The 21,753-nt window shown below is 41.2% G+C and overlaps 3 protein-coding genes and 1 non-coding gene across 4 annotated transcripts; 1 reads left to right on the top strand and 3 right to left on the bottom strand.

Annotated features, from left to right (window-relative positions):
- Positions 1-927: 927 nt before the first annotated feature.
- LOC141653119 (succinate dehydrogenase subunit 7A, mitochondrial-like) lies at positions 928-5,886 on the bottom strand. Its single transcript, XM_074460771.1, has 4 exons — positions 5,695-5,886; positions 5,521-5,586; positions 3,969-4,071; positions 928-1,218 (listed from the first exon to the last, which is right to left on the bottom strand). The coding sequence occupies exons 1-4, from the start codon at positions 5,749-5,751 to the stop codon at positions 1,157-1,159; spliced, it is 288 nt and encodes a 95-aa protein (XP_074316872.1). The 5' UTR covers positions 5,752-5,886; the 3' UTR covers positions 928-1,156.
- A 435-nt stretch (positions 5,887-6,321) lies between these two features.
- TRNAL-CAA (transfer RNA leucine (anticodon CAA)) lies at positions 6,322-6,405 on the top strand. The gene has a single exon. It is a non-coding gene; the product is annotated as a tRNA-Leu (tRNA).
- Positions 6,406-6,656: 251 nt separating this feature from the next.
- Positions 6,657-12,388, bottom strand: LOC141653118 (alpha-mannosidase I MNS5). Its single transcript, XM_074460770.1, has 15 exons — positions 11,943-12,388; positions 10,988-11,030; positions 10,830-10,895; positions 10,691-10,752; positions 10,516-10,615; positions 9,739-9,921; positions 9,300-9,348; positions 9,034-9,213; positions 8,728-8,848; positions 8,555-8,636; positions 8,222-8,307; positions 8,002-8,102; positions 7,454-7,595; positions 7,221-7,371; positions 6,657-7,102 (listed from the first exon to the last, which is right to left on the bottom strand). Exons 1-15 carry the CDS (start codon positions 12,080-12,082, stop codon positions 6,872-6,874), a joined length of 1,737 nt encoding a protein of 578 aa, XP_074316871.1. The 5' UTR covers positions 12,083-12,388; the 3' UTR covers positions 6,657-6,871.
- Positions 12,389-14,559: 2,171 nt separating this feature from the next.
- Positions 14,560-21,494, bottom strand: LOC141651143 (uncharacterized). The gene is made up of 5 exons (XM_074458865.1): positions 21,390-21,494; positions 16,373-16,861; positions 16,019-16,091; positions 15,486-15,754; positions 14,560-15,261 (listed from the first exon to the last, which is right to left on the bottom strand). Exons 1-5 carry the CDS (start codon positions 21,492-21,494, stop codon positions 14,560-14,562), a joined length of 1,638 nt encoding a protein of 545 aa, XP_074314966.1.
- Between the last annotated feature and the right edge of the window lie 259 nt (positions 21,495-21,753).

Raw genomic sequence — 21,753 nt, 5'->3', positions numbered from 1 at the left:
TTTTTTTGTAGGTTGAAGGAGGATTTTAAGATTCACCTCCAAGGGTATACGACTACTCCTTTACTTTGCTTCGAAAGCATTCTAAATATTGTCAGCCACGCTAATACTTAAGGTAGCACGATACTTTCAAAGCTAAGCACTATAAAAAGTTAAATGGCAAGAAGACGTGAAAGCAGGTAGAGGCTGTTTGTGGCGAGACGAGCTGCAGCCTCGCGAACATGAATGCTGCATCATGAATTCTGGTACAATCAAATTTGGTGGAAGAAATAAGTATGACATCTAAGACATTAACTCGTGAACTCCTCTTAGAAAGTCTCTGTCTTTGCCATTCCTGCTTCCCCCTCTCCTTTCTCATTGTAACTACTAAATCTCAAAAAGGAGAAATGACCGCAGCCAAAGTAAGTAGTGAGCTAATTAGACATCGGTACCAAAACAAACGTAATGTGCTTCCATAAAATCAGACCAACTCAGCAAATGGCAACAAGTACAAAACATCGGTACCAAAAACAAGACGACAAATCGTGTCATGTTAAAATAACGGCATAAACCACAACCATACACCCATTAATCTACTAACTCAAAAAATTAGCCCCAATTTTTATGAAAGAAAATTAGTGTTCATACACAAACATCAGATATAATCTCGACAAATTTTATTGGATATCTAAAAAAAACAATCACTAATTAACAATCGCCCAACAAAATATACAAAAAACAAAACCACAATCGAGATAAAAGGAGAGAAATTGACCGCTTTAGAATTTGGGCTCGAGTTTATGTTCAGTTTGAGGTTTACCAATCTTTGAATTATCCTTGTCTCTTAGCCGATTAAGTCATCAGAAAATGAAACATGGGTTGTAAACTCCTTATCATTGAATTATCCTTGTCTCTCAGTTTTATAACGAATTAATAAGAACTTATAAGACATCTTCAACCCAGAATATATTATAGTTTCGCTTGAAAGCAATCAAAGATTAGAACTACAGATGTAATAATACCACAAAGCAAATTGAGTTGTGTTCTACAAGCATGGTTTCTTATTCATCAATGTGGCACAAAACAAACATCCAACTAGATGTCTAGATAGCTCCAGTAAAAAATGGCAGAAATGCGACAAAACACATGCTCGATCAATTACGTATATAAGCTGAGTAGATTATTCTTGTTTCCTAGCTTCTGCCCGCGTTGTTGCCTTAACGTAGATCTCATAGCAACAGCCTGCACAAGAGTCAAAGGGTATATTCGAGTTATAACACATCACGTAGAGCTGGCAATAAATGACACGACACGAACCCGACACGAAATTAACGGGTTTGGGTTGAGGCTTAATGATCCATTTATGTAAGTGAGTCGACACGAACGCGACACAATATTTAATTGGGCTCAGTTTGGGTTGAGCTCTCTAAACAGGAACCCGATACGAATGACTTGTTTACTAAAGGGACGTGCTAAATCCCGCGCACAATTTTACTATTTCCGGCGCATTTTTCTACTTTATTCCAAATTTACCCCTTTCATTTTTCACCCACAATACAACAACAACAACATCAGAGCCTTGATCCCAAAATGATTTGGGGTCGGCTGACATGAATCATTCTTTCGAACCGTCCATAGGTGAACGCACGCCTCAAAATGCGAATAAAAAGGGAAAATGAAAAACAAAAGGGAGGAACGAAAATGTAATGGAAAGTCAAGGTAAACTTAGGGGTTTTAAAATCGAATTCCGGATTTCTTTTATAAAAACTTAAAATTTAAATTGAGAGAAAAGATTAAAACGATTTTAAAAACCGAAATAGAATTAAGGATCCGGAATGCCTTAAAAGTAAACCAAGTAAAATCTATAAGAAAGTGGTTGGTAAAAAAGTGTAATAAAGGAGAGAAGAATAAATAATTTAATTTCTTTAAATTAAATAAAAACACTAAATATGTCAAAAAAACATCAAATACTAAAAATCCACATGTATCTTTTCCCTCCATTGTGCCCTCTCCGTCACCATACTCTCCTCAAGCCCCAGAAATCTCATATCGTGCTCTATCACTCTCAACCATGTCTGTCTCGGTCTTCCTCTACCTCTAGGGAACTTTTCTGTTCTCCAAGTCTCGAGCCTCCTAACTGGTGCATCCATAGGTCTCCTTCTCACATGGCCAAACCATCTTAGTCGGTTTTCCATCATCTTGTCCTCTACTGGCGCCACTTTTACCTTTTCCCTAATCACCTCATTCCTTAACCGATCTTTCCTTGTATGTCCGCACATCCACCTCAACATGCGTGTGAATGTGACAATGTTTCACGGCCCAACACTCGGAACCGTAAAGTAAGGCAGGCCTAATTGCCGTGCGATAAAATTTTCCCTTTAATCTTCGGGGCATATCTTTATCGCAAAGAAACCCTGAAGCACTCTTCTATTTCAACCATCCCGTTTTAATTCTGTGAGCCACATCTCCGTCTAACTCCCCATCTTTTAGAATAATAGATCCTAGATATCTGAAGAAATCCGACCCCTCAACAACATTCCCATCGAAAATAATACTCCCCGCCTCTGTCGATCTCAACCCCACCCCGCCACTTTAGTGAACTCACATCTCAAATACTCAGTCTTACTCCTGCTCAGCCTAAACCCGCGAGTCTCTAAAATCTGCCTCCACAATTCCAACTTTCTCTCCACCCCCTCTTTCGTCTCATCAATCAACAGAATATCATCAACAAACATCATACATCAAGGGATGTCGTCCTGAATATCCCTTGTCAACTCATCCATAACTATAGCAAAGAGAAAAGGACCAAGTGCGGAACCTTGATGCACCCCGATAGTAATGGGAAATTCTTCCGTTCTCCCAACATTAGTGCGAACACTTGCAGTAGCCCCCTCATACATGTCCTTTATGAGGTCAATATATTTTTCACCCACAATGAAAAAGAAAAATCAAAAACCCTAAAAATAAAAAACCCCAATTAACTATCCCGATGACCACTAGCGCCTCACCTTGGTTTTCACTATTGGCCGATGACAGGGATAGGGGAAGGGGACATCGGCGGAGGAGGGTCAATGGCAACGGAAGTCGAAAGACAAATCAAAAACCCTAAGAATAAGAAATCCAATTAAGTATCCTCGATGGATCACTAACGCCCCACCCAAATTTCAACCATTGGCCAACGAGAGAGAGATGCGAAGAGGATGTCGGCGACGGAAGGTTGACGGCCGTTTGTGGCTGTTGAGGAAGGGAGAATGGGGGAGGGGATTTAGTCGCGCCGGGGAATGGTCAGTTTCCCGTCGACGACGATGGAGATCGATGACACGCGGGTGTTTGCCGTTTTGTCGACGAGGCAGGGTGGTCGTGGTCGTCGGAGGTTGGGGATGGGTGGTCGGGGATGGTTAGTGAATGTTACTCTGTAGTTTTTTTTTTTTTTTTTTTTTTGTAAAGGTTAAGGGTAGTGGTGGAATAATAGAGTCAAAGTGCGCGGGAAATAGCAAAATTATGCGCGGGATTTAGCAAATACGTTACTAAATTAATCTTAACTTTCTTGATCCTCCATCAAACATATATATACTTAAACTTTCCAAATATAGACATGACACGAATACCCGACACGAAATTAACATGTCAGGGTCGAGGCTTGATGACCCATTTATGTAAGTGGGTCAACACGTACACGACACGAGATTTAATTGGGTCGGGTTTGGGTTGGAGGGTTTGTGACCCGTTTACACGTGATACGAACTCGAACCCGACACAACCCGATCACCCGATCTTTTGCCAGGTCTAACCTCATGAGCTACCATCGAATGATACAAGTTTCATAATTTTTCCTAAGAACTTTTTGCTAGACAAATTGAAAACGTATGTGCATCATAAGATTCATCACCATATCCAGGCTCTCAACAAAAGTCATCGGCCCACAAATATTAAAGGGAAAAAGGAAGAAAATAATAGACTATCTCAAGGAACTCATATAAGTAGAAGCATACCAGCCACAACAATGATAGTGAGAACATCACCAAATCTTTTAATCCGCTTAACACTCTGCTTGTGTGACTTGAACTTACTCAGTGCTGGATCCTTTTCCAAAAGCTGCAATGAGATCAATACAAACAAATCAGATGATGCAAGGATATCTAACAGAGTAATGTGGCTAATTAATCAATGTGAGCTTAATGCCAAGGATCTTCATTCGACACAAAAAAACGGTAGAGTCCCATATGCACATGTTTTAAGTCTGTACTCTTAACCAAAATTGATGCAACCTCATGGCAGAGAAAGATCGTCACTAGAAAGAATAGAGCATACCTAGAGAAGAGCATTACACCCTCTGTTTCATTTGATTGGCCCCCATTTGATCAAGGGCCATTTTTCAGTTTAATGGTCAAGATTGGAGTATCAAATTTTGACTTTTGACTACAAGTTCCAGGTTTAAGAGTTTTTGTAACAGGAAATAAAGTTCTAACAAGTGAAACAACCACGGGCGTTAGAGGAAAAACTTATATTGTATGTTGCAAGTTGCAACTCCCAAATAGTTAAAACATCCTAACAGAGAAACGGTAAACAAAGAAAATAAAAGGAAGGGGCGAGGGGCGTTGTGGAAATCTTTTGTGCAACAGGGTGTGAGTGGCATAAGCTTTACAAAAAATGTTGGTAGTGATAAGTGTTCTAAACTTCTTCTGCCCTTATTTTCAGCCTAGATGACTAGGCTACTCGGTCATACTATCTTCTCTAGTTCAGAAGTTCCTATAACATCCTCCAAGGGGTGCTAGATGTACATATATTTCACCCTAGGTAATGTAAGGTGGGATCGGATATATGCAATTTCACCCTAGTTCAGAAGAGCCTCATGGGTTAGTCAAATGCCTCATTTTCAGCCCATTTGAACTCAAGTCTCACCAAGTTGAAATATTCAAACGGCCACTATAAAGACCACTTCACTCTCAAACCTCACTTCTGCCACAATCAAATGTCGATGGAAGAAATAACTATGGAAACCATAACAATTTAGTCAACAACTAGTCGCTTCAAAGTTTCTGTCTCTCCCATTCCTTCTCCCCTCCCCCTATTCTCACTGACCACAAAATCCCAAAAAGGGTAAACAATCGCAGCCAAAACAGTGAGCTAATTAGACCTCTACTAAAACAAACATGCCGCTGCCAGTAACCAATGTGCTTCCATAGAACCAGACCTACTCAGCATGTGGCAAGAAGTACGAAGCATCGGTAGCAAAAACAAGAGAATTCTCCTTCTACGAAAAACCATGTCATGTTAAAATAACGGCGACAACCATGTTTAAGCATAAACCATAACCATACACCCATTAATCTACTAACTCAAAAAATTAGCCCCAATTTTTATGAAATCAGGGTTAATCTCATGAACTCCTAAGAAAATTAGTGTTCATATACAAACATCAGATATAATCTCGACAAATTTCATTGGATATATACTAAAAACAATCACTAATTAACAATCACCCAACAAAATACACACAAAAAAAAAAAAAAACACAATCGAGATAAAAGGAGAGAAATTGACCGCTTTCTCACGATCGCCGAGGTCGATGTGAAATCCGCGACTCTGTTGCGCGAATAAATTAGGGTTCTTCAATTGTATACAAAAAAAAGGAATTAGTAATGAAAATAGAGAAAGAAAGTAATCAGGAGACGATATGAAGGAGACTAAAGAGAGAAAGTGAGAAAGAAGAAGTACCTGAGTAGAAGATCGGAGGTGAGAGAAAAATTGAGTTTTGTTGAGCAAGGACGCCATTATCGACCTTCAATCTAAAGCTTTTCGAAGAGAAAGATCACAAATGGGAGAAATTAAACGATGCGGGAGTAATGCTGATGAAGGGGCGTGAGCGTGAGCGTGAGCGTGAGTCGTGTGACCGAGCCGATATGATGTGAATCGGGATTTTGGGCTCGAGTTTAGGTTCAACTTGAACTCTCTTGATCTTAAAAAAATTGAAGCTTGAGTTCGCTTGAAAATTGCTCGAGTATTAAATCGAGCTTAATTTGTTTGAATAATTGTTTTTATTTTTATTTTTTATTTGTGGGAGGAATAGAGGTGATTAAATGCGGGATTTGACTGAATATAAGTTGAGGTTATGATTAATTTTTGGATAAGCGGGTTAACGTTTTGCAAGTGGGTTAATAAGATGGAATTTTATACATATTTCAAATGCTTTATTTGTTCCTACTTATTTTGCATGTTGGATTGGTTGGATTCAATGAATAGGACAACCTACAAAAACTTTGGGTTGAGACTTGAGACTTGTAGTTGAGGTCATTGCAAAAGTGTACTGGATATGAACTAAAACATTGGGTTGACAAACAACAAGTCAGGATGGCCGAGTGGTCTAAGGCGCCAGACTCAAGTTCTGGTCTTCGAGAGAGGGCGTGGGTTCAAATCCCACTTCTGACATTTTTTCCTTCTATTTTAAACACCTACAGCAGAATTAACTGCTTTTTGCATTTTGCATGTTATCACCAAAAAAAAATACCAAGTACTCCAACAACTTTGATAAAACTAATACTGAGTACAAAGTTATAATGTCGCACATTGCAAACGAGATCTCTTCTCCACCGCTTTACAAGCAGTCGAGCACAATCACGTAACAGATTAACAAATATTGATCATAGAGATTCATAGGGCTCAGGGCGTGGTAGAAATAGTTGGGCACCAAAAAAAGGATTTTATTTTTAAACAAGTATCCTGTATTACAGTAATTTGTAACTTGATCAAATTAACACTGATGGTTTATACATGATTTGAAAGATATTCACCTCTATAACGATACCTACTATATCGTATAGTGCCGCCCTTTAACTACATTCCTGACTACATCTCTTGAAATTTGTAGCAAGCAAAAACTTGGATCTATAACTATTCACACATATAACCATACACCACAATAACCAGCCATGCTGCACGATCTCAACCTGCATGATGTTGCATCAACTCCACAATCTTCATCATTTGAGCATCTGTGATCACTCCGAGCATCGGGGACGTGGCACACGCTTTCATGCACTTGATTGTTTTGTATGCCTGAGTTTGAAGTTGTTGCAGGACATATCTGGAGTGACATTGCACTTGCACGCCTCACCTGATTTATTCCCTGTTGTGTAAAGAAGGGTGAGTTAAAATGCTCGGTGATAATACTTGATGTCTATCTTTAATCACTTTGAGGCCAGCATTGAATGGGCAGTACAGGTTAAACAAGTGAAGTCATATACCTGAATGAAAGTATAGTTAGACAGCATATACGTTTCTGGAAGGCGATCGTGCCAGGAATTAAGCACAGGAAGTGGGTGACCTTCAGTTGTGAAGATGTAATTCTCACCATGTAAAAAGGAGTCATCGAAAAGAAGATACAGGTACTTGCATCTGCAGATAGCTCATGATAAATTACATTTTGTACCACAGATCATTATTCACATAATTGTACCATGACTGGGAAAAAACGTACGTTTCCGAGAGGAAAAAACTGTGCTGATGGTCTTCCAATACCATAGTTTTTACATCTCGAACGCTTGCAAAACCTCCTTCAACTTTGGTATACAAATTCAGCGAGTTCACTATTGATTGACCCACTTGGAGGTACCATGGATCTGAACACAAAGCCCACATTCCATACAACAAACGTGAGTGATTAAATCAGGAACATCATGTATAATGTTCATTCTATTAAGTTTGAGATTTTTTTTTTAATCTGTTACTTCACTGAATCACTTGTGAAGAGCATAGATTGTCGAGGAATACAGCGAAATCGTTTTAGAAAGCCATGACACTCCACACCTTGGGGAAAAAAAAAGCCTACATGGACTAATTTTTGTAAATAGTTTGGCAAAATGTCCATAACCCCATTTTGACGACTGTTTTATTTTAGTCAAGGCTGCACAATCGAAAAACTAAACATGTAGCTGGGAAAAGCGAATGCATGCCATCCCCTCCCATCTTCAACTGACCAGATAAATACTATCATGTAAAACTGAAGCCTTAAGATCTCTAGCCAACCTTTGGTTGCCTGATATAGGTAGAATGTAGATTCTGCCAATTCCGGGCGCAATGGATAATATTTTTCTGTTGGATGCATCATTTGGAGGTCAAGCAAATACCTGAAAACGATTTGAGTTGCTCGGTTATCAGTGAACATTATGTCAGAAGCTCCTAGTCATAGCCATTAACCTCAACAACAAAGTAAAGTGGAGTTCTCTGAAGCCTGAAGGCACAATACCTTTCTGGCAAAACCCCAAATGTCTCCCAAACCTTAAAAAACTCACGATGAGACGAGTTTGCTGCTGCAACATCTCCAACAAGAACCTATGTATGGTAGAAGAGCTAATAAGAGATAGGTCAATAAAGCTGTAGTCCCAAACACTAGTGGGGGAGACAAAAAAATTTAGAGATTATTATTTAGTAAAAATTACAAATTAAAATTGTATCAGGAAAATTGGACAAAATGCAAACAAATTTTTTTTTTGATGTCCGGGGAGTCGGGGACACCGAGTTTTTATAGGTGGAACCGCCAGTGCAAAAAATGAGCATCAATTCATCATTTGAAACTTGCCTGAAGCCCAGGCCAAAATGCTTGGAGGCTTGTAAGTTGCCAGTAAGTTGCATGTCCGGTTCTCATATCAGCTTCATGATACCTACTCAAGCAGAGAAATTCATGCATCAACGATTGTTTTGTGTTTTTGTTCCTACATGCCATGACTTTAACAAGAATACGGACTGTATTACCATGCACCGTGTCTGAAATATTTCTGAACAGCAACATATGCAGAGTGAAACATCCTCCAATACTCTTCCTTTCCAAAAAGAATATAGGCTTTCGCTAAGTATTCATAGAATGAATCAACTCCTACACTAGACCAGAAATTAGCAATGAGAAAACCAATTGATATTTGCCTCAGATCCCAACAGTGAAATTAACTAGACATGGTTAGAATATACGAGAGTCAAACCCGTGTTGGAGCGTCAAATGTTACAAGGTTATACGAAGAATCGGAATACCATCCTGAGTGTGATGTAAAATTGGGAACCTACCAGCGCCTATCCCAGCAGAATATTCTATCCATTCGCCAGTTGCCACATCCAGGGTGGTTCCCATCAAATTCAATGAGCTTCTCATGCTCCATAGCTTTCGCAGTGCACGTAATGCAGCATCTTCATAACGTGGGTCGCCAGTCAATCTTGATAATGATCCCATTTCAAGTATCAGGGATCCTGAGATGAGAGCACTATAATAAGGAAAAATTATCAATGATTCCATGAAATTCCCCAGAACTACAAGGTATAAATAAGCTCCTTACCACAACAAGATGTGCTTGTTTCAGTTGTCTCGCTCTCCATTACTCCGTGCTGTCACAGAAATTGGAGCAAAAGCTATCAACCTTCATATTTAACAAGAACTTGGAGCATGACAGTAGCCCCATTAGATAGAACTCTAACCATACCCATATCCATCACAGGAAAAACAACATGGGATTTGCCAAACAAAAAAGTATTCGGAAATATAGAAGGAAGAGGCAAATCCAAAAAAGCCAAACATTGTCTACAAAAGAAAAATCAACATTGAGTAGTTCAACGAAGTACTTTGTCAACTATAGAAAATCCAGCGGACCAAACACGATAAAGTAGTGATAGAGATGATAAGGTAAAGACAGATACTCTCTTCCAAGTCAGACAAATACCCAAACTCACAAAGACAACTTTCTAATGCGATACCCTATACTTAAAATGCCATATTACCTTTAGATTGATCCATGCATAAGGTAGTCCTGTTGGAGTGCTGAATGCAGGTAAAAAGCGTCTCCCTAAGTCTTCAGCGAGATTAAGCAACTCATTCTTGTAATTTCCTTGAGTGAACCTGTTTCTAGAATCAGTTGCAAGCATATGAGCAGAAACAAGTCCCCCAAGAACTCTTATGTTGCACTACAGAATGTCATCAAGAGAAGAAAATCAATAAACTTTCAATGCACACCGATCAAAATAGCCTAAGACTGCAGTAGTAGTTTCGTCCAAAACTCCACAGTAATAACTTAGTAGACATGTTGATGAAGTATGTGTGATTTTATGGAATGTCTCACATGAAAACTCCGTTACTCATTAATTTTGGTCTAAGGAGAGCCACAGCGGCAGTTTCGATGATGGTGGTTTTCAAACCCTAGTCATGATTTTACCTTTTAGGACCCAACATCTGCTCCACTAATCCATTCTTACAGACTTACAGTACAGGAACTAGAGCTGCTATGTTTGTTAGAATAGAGGTTAAAACAAAGATACTAAATCCATTAAGTAGGTAACAAAAAACTATCCTGATTCATTTGTATCGATTGTACAACCCTTCACATTTCCTTATTGAGCAAAAAGAGAAGCGTGATTAACCAAGGGCAGCAATTTTTGACGCGCAATGGGTTTAATGACTACACTCGCAGAGTATGAGAAACCATTCTTTTATTTAACATGGGTATCTAAAATCGCATCTGTTTATAAAGCACCCAAATCCCAATAGCCTGAGAAACATACCTCAAACAAATTCACCCTTGCATCCACATCAAAGTTTAGATTTTTAGAAAGCCATCCCACTGCCTTTTCAAACTCAGTATTGTTGCCCATAATGACAAGACTGAAAGACAACATGAACCTAAGTAAAAAACAAAGAATTTACTACGGAAAAAACAAACGCATAAACTGCATGTACCTGGATAATGACTCGATAAGTGTAAGGGCAGAACCATTGTAGTTTTGCGGCAAATTCTGTAGCTGAAAAAGCAGACCAACAGTCAACCGTGTGCAAGGAAATAACAGATAGCTAATTTCAATCTTTACAGAAATCTTACCCTAAGATTGCCCAACTCACTAAGGGAGTCGGTGAAAGTTTTTGTGAGAGGCTTCAGCTCATCATGCTGCAAGAAATTCAGATTAGAGCACATAACTAAAATCAACTCTGTTAAGCAAAGTAACATTTACAGAAATAACTTAAATGAACTCCACAAACCGGAAATGCATATTTCATGTAGTTGTCATACGCGTGATAGAACCTGAAAGATAAAAGAACATAAAATGTGAAATCATCTCGTAAGCTCGAAATGGCAAGAACATGTGGAAGTTAAACATAGGTGGTCCCTAAAGCATGTTGAAACAAAATCAAAGAAGTTATTACCAAAATGGCATTTAGAATACAGAGTACAAGATTAATAGCTCATTTTGACTATTGACACCAAATTCCAACTGTGACAATGAAAGGCAAGTCTTTTGAGCAATTCATGCAATCTACAAGAAGAACGCTCTTCAAAGTAAAACCAAGCTCAGCCCACGACATAAAAGCATGCAAGCTCAAACAGTTCGACTGAATGAAATAGGCCAATGCATATACGGTATACCATCAAAACAAATGCGCACAAGCGGAAACATCCTTCAACCGTTATTGAGCAATCCCGAACACTACTCATCCAGAAATACAACAATTTTAAAACTTGAAGAAGGCTTGCATATGGCAGACTTACAAGATTATTAGCTCAGTTTGACACCAAATTTCGATAGCAACAAAAGAAAGGCACGTCTTTCAAGCAATGCATATCAACTACAAGTCTACAAGGAGTACTAGAAATGCATTCATATTGGCTCCACAAAGTTAAATGTAGAAGTCTATGATTGATCATACAATGACAAACCATTGCCAATTTCTATACGCTCAAATTTGATCATCAAATGTCAACAAGTTACAAACATACCAAGCTCTAATTTACCACAATTAAGCATAAGGGCGCAAACATTTCAATTTAATATACCCCTTCATCCCCGTCCCAGTCAATTGTTTACCTTTTCTTTGTGAGCGGTATTTTAATCAAAGGTAAACAAATAAATGAGACGGAATGAGTAACAACAATTTCTACGAACCACTCAACTAAAAATACAAAAAAAAAAAAATTGCAACTTTGAGAAAAACTCACATATGTCGAACTTTCTCTTTCATGAGCAACTTTTTGTTAGCAACAAAGAAATCAGTCTCATAAGACGAAATCCTGAAAAGGGTAGCTGAAAACATGAAAATTATGAGAACCCATGTTCTCAATTGCAGAAATAATAACATGATTACAATGATTGGAACCCAATTTGCTCAAACTGATGGTAAAAATAATAAAATTAGGTTATCAAATTGTAAGAAATTGTGATGAAAAAGGGATAAACAAGGTTTATGAATGTGGATTGAATACAAGATTAGATCGAAGGACAGCATTTATTAAGAGATGATTTGAAGATTGAGTAGATTGTCTCATTAACATAACTTGGTGCAAGAGAAGATGAATTTTGGTATGTTTGTCTCTCAAATTTTAACCAGCTTTTTCTTACGCCACCAGCCAGCTCACCAAGTCATCAAACTATGTAAAAATGATTTGATGTCAACCACCAATGAAAGTTAACTAAATTGCCATGCTGACTCTTTTTTTTGTCACTTAAAAAAAAAAAAAATTCATGTATAAAGCGTCTTTTTTTTTTTTTTTTTTTTTTTTTTTTTTTCCGAAATAATGTATAAAGCGTCTTATATAACTCTTATTGCAAAACAATAATTCTGGAGAGTCTTGTAACAATTTTGCCAAAGGTGGCACGGTGCCAATGTCTTCATGATGTGATGAACAGAATATTAATAAGAACTGATGAACCTTCGACTTCTTATCACCAGCAGTTCACATATGTCCTCGGCAATTTATTCATGACAAAGCAAAGGGACTCGTTATAGGAGGAAAGATGACGTGTTTGACTCCATTATCTGTTGTGTGATTGGCAGAGGTGTCTAAAGGCCACGGGCAACCACAAAGCGGCGAACAAGACGCCTTGGATTTGGCCACCGAATTTATAAGTTTTATTGATGAAATTCAATACAAACCTCGACGTATAATGCACTTGTATGTTCATGTTTAGGGCCTCATATTTTTGTGGTCACGGGCCTCCCATTTACTTTAGGACGCCCCTGGTGATTGGCTTGATCGACCGTCACCAAGTACTCCTTGCTATCCTCCTGCGATTTGCTTGTCTTGAAAAATTCCATATCGTCTCCTAAAATTTAAAAGACATACAAATTATTTCTTAACAAAAATATAAAAAAGAAAAAAGAAAAAAATAGTAAAGCAAACGGTAGTATGGACGGTAGAGTTGCACAAATTCTCATTTTAAATGGTGTATTTTGTTTGAAGGCCTCACATGAGCTTTAGCCTTTATGTGACCGTTTTTATGGTCATCTTTGAACATTTTTTTGGGTACTCCCATCCATGACCATATTTTACCATTTAAAAATGGTAATATAAAACTCTCAGACGAAATAGATCGTCTAAAATGAAACCTACTAGTGGAGTTATGGACATGTGGTTAAACAACGTATTTCTTACAAAAAAAAGGAAAAAGAAAGAAGGAGAATATAAAGAGGTGTTGGGTTGGGAGGTTTGGAATGGAATTGAATGAATTCTAGTCATTTAGTGTTTGGTTGGGGTATTTTGGAATGGAGTTAGAATCCCGATGGATTCGAATTCCACCCCAACCCCTTGAAATCCCATACCCACCTCCTCCCCATGGATTCAAACTTCATTCCTTCATGTTTATTTTTCTAATGAACCAAACATGTTTTGGAAAGTATGGAATTGGAACCCCATACTCCTATGGTTTCTCAATCCAATCCATTTCATTCCTAAGTAGTGAACCAAACGACCCCTAAGTCTTCCTGCAAAATCAAAACCACTGGTAAGCGGGTTAATCGAGATGGCTTCAAGTCGGGTCAGATCGAGTCGTATCAATTTTGGGTTGGTAGACTTCGGGTCGAGCCGGTCATTTCACGTTCGGGTCAATTTTTAGTCAACTATTATCAAATTATTTATGAATAATAATCAGTAGCAGCAATAATTATGGGACAAAAAAATGGCGATTGAAAACAATTAAATAAAAATATTATATGACTCAAACTTCTGAAAATAAAATATAAAGTTTTTTATTTTATTTTATAATAGTTTTCATCCGGTGCAATTTGCACGGGTATGAATTTATAGTCATTGATATCACTATAATATTTAAAGAATGTTAAGTAATATACATGAATATTTTATATTCTATTTCTTTTTTATTGATAATAGAGTAAAACAGTGCTAAATTTGCTAGGGATTGAAACTTGCACATGTTTTAAATATGTGATATCAACGCACAAATTCGGTGTTTTGACATGAAACATAGTATATAGTATATAATAAATGCAATGTATGGAAAATAACAAAAAGCAACCACTATAAATATCGCTATAAAATGGAAATAATTGTCAAATTTGAAAAGAGTTTACAATCAAATTGAAGAAACATAACTGCAGACTTAACGAAAATAGTCTAATACCATTCCAAATATTGGAAAATTTCATGGTAGACTACATTAGTTGTTGTATTTGATTTAACCTTATTACTATCACAAATCAAAAGTTTCAAACCTTCTTTTCTTGTAACTCTGGAAATCGCTACGTAAAGCTGTCCATGACTAAAAACTGGTCTTGGAAGGTAGATGCTGACCTGAGATAAGATTGTCCTTGACTCTTGTTTATAGTGTCATGGCAAAACAGACCGCGATGGGGAATTGCCTTCTGCTAAAACGTACCGGGAATTTACTGAAGTCCGACGGAGTCAGTGTTAGTCGAGCAATATGCACGTGATCACCTTTATGACTACCTGTTAAAACCGTACATCTAATCACGCGTAGCGCTAAATCAGTCACAATTAATCGTGTACCATTACATAAACCGCGTGATTGATCAATGTTCCTGAGAAGCATCACCATAGCACCGACCTTCAACTTCAATTGATGATTCAGGAGTCCGGAACATTTGATACTATTGAGGTATTCGATAGAGTGAAGGTCAGGGTCACCCATGCCTCTATCATCGCTAGAAACTTCATCGGAGCTTAGATATATAACCTCATCAATTTTCGACAACACGTAGTTATTTACCGCTTCAACTATCTTGTGAGTAGGGGCGAGGATTGCCCTTTCTTGGGGGTAATCTGGGTTCCACAACCGGCTTTGTAGATCCGGATACGTGACATTTACTATTGATGCAATCGGATCCGCCACCTGTTGAATGAGTAAGTCGTCTGGGAATTGTAGATCGACTTCCCCGTCATTTTCACAGCCCACTAAACCATCTCCAATTTCCAAGATCCACTCTGAGAATTTTCTTATGTCGTCAACATTGTCGCTTGTCCTTCCAACTTGCAAACACATGTTCTTTGTCAGTCTAAGCACCTGGACAAATTAAAATATTATATTTATATATTTAATTTTTAAAAATCGTTGTAACTAATAACGTTGTTAGACATATATATTGGTATGGTTATTAAGGAAGAATACCTTGCAGGAAGGCCACAAATACGATGAACAATGAGATGCACGCACAATGTCTGCTCTACTTCCTTTGGAGACAACCGGTAGAGTTTGGCGAAAATCTTTCCCGAATACTACCACCTTACCTCCAAACGGTCGGCATTTCTCTCGTTCATCACAACGCGCATTACATCTTTCAAACTTTTATCAACAGCCTCGAAGCTATGTTTGTGAGTCATAGGTGCATCATCCCATATTATGAGTTTGGCCCTTATCAAAAGTTCAGTTAAATCACCACCAGGCTTAATTCGAGAGCAAGTAGAGTCCTCATTCACGTTGAGCGGAATGCTTAATCTCGAATGAGCTGTTACACCACCAGGTATCAAGGTTGCTGCAATTCCGCTTGATGCAACTGCTACAACAATTTCTCCCTTACTTCTTATGCCAGCACACAAAGAACGCCAATGAATGTCTTCCCAGTTCCGCCATATCCATAAATAAAGAACACCCCTCCTCTATTACTTTAAACAGCGTCTATTATTTCATTGTACACCGACCTTTGTTCATCAGTCATTGAAGATAGCTGACGCTCATTTTATTCCCTCAGTGACTGTTTGTCGTACGACAATGCATCCATTACTAACGTGTTTCGTTGGTGAAAAATCTGAAAGAGGCATACCTTGAAATCTAGTTAGGTTACCCCCATTTAATTGAAGAGAACTTTCAATATCCATAAGAGCATAATTTTTCAACTATTCATCAGTCAGTTGTAAGGCTGATATAGGGAAAAAAGTTGCATATATTGTTGATCGATAAATAGATGTTGCAGAAGTATAAATATAATGAGACATAGAGTGAAAAAGTAAACAAATGACCCGTTATTAAAAACTTTTCTAATCAAGGGAGCCATAAATGTAGAGTGATATAAAAGACAAACCTGGATTTTTAAGAAGTTTGCGTTACCTATAAAGGATATCGTCGGAAAGAAGCTGCCAGGTTTCTTCCCAAACTGTGGTCGACATAGACAAAGTACCAGACTGTAATAAGTCGAAAAAAGGTTCCGAAGGTAGAATCCAGACCCCCAATCTGCAGCTTGTTTTATCGCATCAAAATACTCTCTGTCATCACCAATTAAGCCTAATTTATAACACGCTTCTCTAAATGTCGGACAGACAACTTCGTCGACGGTCTTGATGTCCTCAAAACACTTGGGACCCTTAACGTGATTCAACACGATTCTCATAAAATACGGCTCTCCGCAGTTCGGTGGGACGTGAACCAACCTACCAATCGTAAACCCTTTTTTTCTAAGACTCCATTGCCGCTCCTTCTTCTTCCAAACAAATTTAGTTGGGAATTTACAATATAACAATTCTTTTGCAACCTGCATATCCCATTGTTCAGAACTGTTACAGCCCATCCAATTCAAAAACTGTGATACTCCCATCGATGATTTATCTACAACGTCGTCAATGAAATTATCATTATCAAAAACAACAGGCTGCTCATCCGGAAGGTGGTACTGCAGCCTTCAACAACAAGAGTCCTATAATGAATTTCAAAACTGTTTTAGCCTGAATTCTCCTGAAAGGATCCGGCCTGAAGATTTAGTAGTGTAGGTATCTAGTTCTAATATTGTTGGAAAGATATAAAGTGATGGATGGAATAATTTATAAGAATAATAATGTTTATGTTGCTGGATCAGTTGACTGATAATAAGGAAAGTGTTCCGGGTGTAATTCCGGAGCAGGATTATGACCACGTAAGCTTGTTGAATGATGTCTTTGACTTGTCTCTTCCTTTCACTCTTTCCTGTTTAAGATGAACAAACTGAGGTCTCGGCTTGTTACCGAGCGTACTCACTCCGACGCTCAAGTCAGTAAACTTAAAGAGATGAGTTGTATGTTAACTTGGCAAAGTATATTGTAGAGAGATAAGGGAGTTTTATACCAGATTAATTAGTGAGTTTTTGGATAGTTTTCGGATCGTTCTCTCAATGAGAATTGAGGAGTATTTATAGACTTTCACCTTTTGTCACGTAGTGGCCAAGTGACTAGCAGGTGGAAAGACTGTTCTACCCTCGGCCGAGGGACCCATGGCAGGCCGGCTGGCCTGGTTGACTCCATGCCGAGGGGACTGGATGTGAGTACGCGGATATGCCTCCCGGCTGGCTAGTTGCCTAGCCGAGACCCAAGCGACAGTAGCCGACAGTGCGCGTGGTTAGGCTCGTCTAATACGTTGACTTGCTGTCTTTTGGCTTTGACCTTGCTCAATATGTTGACTCGGTCAGCGGGTGCAGAATATGCCCCATCAATTTGCCCCCAGCGTAGTCTATGCCGTGGTATGGACCTTCGATGAGTGTTGAGCGTATTCTGAGCAAGTTGAACTTCTTTCCTGGCTTCTTCTTCCTCGGCTTGGTTCTGTTCAGGCCGTACCATATCCCTCCTCCACATGGTTGTGTAATGGACATCCGATGTGGAAAAGAAAATGGCACTGGCCGAGACCAAGGTTGAGAGTGCCGTTTGCTTTTGATTGCCCCCGGCCGGTGCTGCCAAGCTTGGATGATCAGCTGGCCGGTGGTAAGTAGATACCAAGGAGCGTGTCGAAGAAGATTGGTAACTGTATGTCGATTGACATTTCGTGGCTGCATGCTTGACACGTGGCTTGGCATTGATTGGTGGACGTTTCATGGGCTTTGCTCTGATTGGTCCACTGAATGGGTTTTTCTCTATAAATAGAGCAGTTATCCCCTCATTTTGGCCATCAAACTTCATTTTCTCAAAAAATTTCCTCTCTCTTAGCTTTTACGAAGAAATTTCTCTCTAGTCTTCAAAGCGTTACTCGGCGTAACACTTTCTTCCAAGGTAAACAAACAAATTTTTCCCAACTTTTTACTTGTTTAAATAATTGTTGTCACCATGTCTTCTGCTGATGCTCAACCCAAGTACCTCTGCGGCGGGGGCGGCGAACTGTCGCGTCTGATGAACAGGAGCCACTGGTTGTCACCCCGATAGGGTTTGGGGTCCCAAGTCGCCTTCTCCTGAAATTGAGGAGAAATTTTTGGAGGGTTTCGATGATGATGATGATGAAGAGACCCAATCCGAGGCTCGGAGGCCGCGTTATTCGTGGCACGGCGAAGCCTGCTCGATCAATCCTGATCGTGTTTGGACGAATAAGTTCGCTAGTTGTTCCGGTCCCCGATCTTTTTGAAGACCATTACTCCTTCGGCGGGGGTATAGAATTGTTGTCCCCGAGGGTGATCGGGCGATCTGTTGCCCTCCCGAAGGTCAGACGGCGTGTATATCGGACATCCGAAGTATTGGCTCCGATTTCCTCTTAATGAACACGTCGCCGCCATAATCAAAGCCATGAACGTCGCCGTGGCACAACTGCATCCGTTGGCCATTAGGACTATTATTGGCTTCGTGTGGCTTTGTCTCTTTAAGGGGGAGGCCCTAACGGTTAACCCCCGTTCCGCGGCTTCATCATCTTGACGAGACTACCCTAGGTGGCACGGGGTGGTACAGCGTGCGAGACGGAGCCGGGTTACGTGGACCGTCTCTAAGCTGACCTCTTGCAAGGACCGGAAGGGGCGGTGGGTATATGTTGAGGTGCTTGGGAGGACTATCCACCGCCGGTCCTTCCCGAGCCGCGTCAACTTGCGGTGTGAGAGTCAGGGGGAGCATGATAGATATGTCTCCCGGAATTAGCTTAAGATGGACGCCAACAAGGTCTATCTTCAGGAGGACGAAGAGCGGGCAATGAGCCTGTTCGAGGCTGAGAAGGATGGCACGCCGAAGGGATGGATGCCCCCGACGCAGATCGTCCTTCAAGATGAGCCGCTTTGCCACGTCGGCCTCATCTGCGCCCTCGGCCGGGTGAGTGGGGTTGGTGTGAGGCCCTATTTTGCTTTTTATGCTTCGTTTTGCCCCGTTTACTTCTTTTACTTAACTCTTGCTTTGTTTCTTGCGGATCGATTCGGCGGGATCTTTCCATCTCTATCCTAAAAAGGTTGGGACTCGACCGGGCGGGAGAGTTGTTGAGCCGCATCCTAAGGCCGCGCCACGTGATCGCATGACACGCCCCGCACGAGCTTATAGAGCAGGCGATGAAGGCAATGGATGTGGCGGCGGCTCGAGCGGAAATTGGCGGTAACGTGCCGCGCCGGAGACCAAAAACAACGTCTACGGCGGCAACGGCGTCAACTCTAGCTCAATCTTCAATCCCCGTAGTCCAAAAGGAGCAGGTGGTCGTCGATGTTAAAGAGGAGGTCACCGTTGTGGAGGGTCCTCCTCCTTCAAATAAGAGGAAGGAAAAGGCGCCTCTGCTGCTGCTTATTGAGGCGGGGGAAAGAGAAGGGGTCAGCCGGCCCTCTGCCCAAGAAGGCTAGGACCGGTACGGATCTAACCCATGGCTCGGATTTAGCAGGTTCCCTAGGCGTCCCTGATGACAGGCTTTCTGATATGTCGATGAATGTTGACATGGATGCTTTGTCTGGATTTTTGTAGATCGCCCGTCGCCGCCGGTATCGTTCTCTCACCGAACGACAATTGGAGAAGCAACTTTGTGCGGAGACGGGCGATAGAAATGTCACCGTCGACTCCTCATCCCGAAGGTTTCCCCGCTCGACTTACGGCGGAAGGCATAAGGTTGTCCAAGAGGTTGGTGAAGTGGGCTGAACTAGCCGGCGCTCATATTATGGAGCAAGAAAAGGTCATGGCTCGAGCTGCCCTGCGCTTGAACGACTTAGGCTCAAGCTTGCCGCTTTGCTAAGAAGGAGGCCGAGAGGTCGAGGGAGGACTTCCGGCCGCCATGAAGGACCTCCTCGCCGAGCGAAAGCTTAGGAGGACGCCGAAAAGGCGGTCCTAGCCGAGAGAGCCAAGGTTGAGGCTCATGGAGGCCGACGCCGCTAAGGCTGCGGAGGACAAAGACAAATTTGAGGGCGGCTATAAGGCCGTGGTTGAGCGAAGGAGAGATGGAAGACTCGCATTCGGTGAGGCGAAGGAGCATAGGAACACCAAGGCCGTCCTTGCTCGGAGGAGAAGGACATTGAGACGCAAAGACCGTCATCATCCCCGACATGTGTGCCCGATCGGGACCAAGTGAAGATGCTACCAGGGATGCAATTAAAGAGCTCGTTCTGAAGGCTCCTTCCCGTGGCAAGATTTTGACCGGCTTCTGGATGAGAAGGCCACTGCTGCGGAGGCCAAGGCCGCGGATGAGGCGAAGGCGGCGAAGGCCGCTTAGGAGGCTGCGGAGAAGGCGGCCCGGGATGCTAAGGTGAAGGAGGCCAGAGAGGAGGCTGAGAGGGCAAAGGCAAGTGAAGCTACCAAGCTTTCCTCTGGACCGCCCACCGTTGGTGATCTTTGCCCCTCTTTCTTCCGGGTGGCGGCAAAGAAGCATAGGGAGACGGGCGGTCGTCACCAAATTCACCCGGCCCTTTCCGACGGCCTTCAAATGTTCGGGGCCAACTATTGAGCCTTTCCTCCCTGCCATCCTTTTGGCGCTTCAAGTCTTATGTTTGTAACCTTTTGTTGTACCTTCTCTTTTTTTTTTTTTTTGATAAACTTTGGTAGGTTGTGTTTAGGCTTTCCCTATGGGGACGGCCGTCGACTTTGTTTTGCCTTGTAAACATTTTTCAATAAAGTTTGTTTATTTGCCTCCGGCTTGGCCGAGGCTTTGATCTCATTCTCCATTGAGTTGTCTTCTTACGTTTTTAACATATTGAGCGCTTTTTCGTTTTTACCTTCGGCCTGGCCGAGGCAGTTAGATTGCGTATCTCAACTGTACTTAAACGTTTTTAAACATGTTGGCATGTCGGTCGCTTCCTCCTCCACTCCCGGTCTTAGCCGAGGCGGTCAGATTTGCGCTTCCCAACTGCCGTTGTGAACATGTTAGCGTATCGGTCGTTGTTCCCCGTCACTCCTGTCTTTGGCCGAGGCAATCGAGGTTACGGCTCGACAGCGTTCATATCTATAGACATATTGATCGCTTCCTCTGCCACTCCCGGATTGGCCGGCGATCAATGCGTTCTCAATCTGTACTCATACGTTCTTAAGCATGTTGGTCGCTTTCGCGAGTATCAATGCATTTGTAGTGATTTGCCGGTGGCGTCTACTAAGCATGTTGGTCGCTTTCGCAGTATCAATCGCCATTGCGGTGATCGCCGGCTTTGGCGTGGCGTCTACCTTGGTACGACTACGGAGGGGACTCTTCATTTTGATGGAAAACTTGGATCACTCTTCATTAGATATAATCACGCGTTGGGGTGCCCACAACGGTCTCGGACACCTCCGCCGCTATATGAAGTATTTTCTAAGGTTGTCCGTGTTCCGGTGGCTCATCGGAGGCACTCCCCCATGTCTGTCGGCCGAGTCGTCCCGGCCTCATTTCTTCAACCACTTTGTAGGGTCC

Source organism: Silene latifolia, chromosome 4 (assembly GCF_048544455.1).
Source record: "Silene latifolia isolate original U9 population chromosome 4, ASM4854445v1, whole genome shotgun sequence".
NCBI lineage: Eukaryota > Viridiplantae > Streptophyta > Magnoliopsida > Caryophyllales > Caryophyllaceae > Silene > Silene latifolia.
The sequence above is the reverse complement of the archived record's forward strand: the minus strand, read 5'-3'. Positions and strand labels throughout refer to the sequence as shown.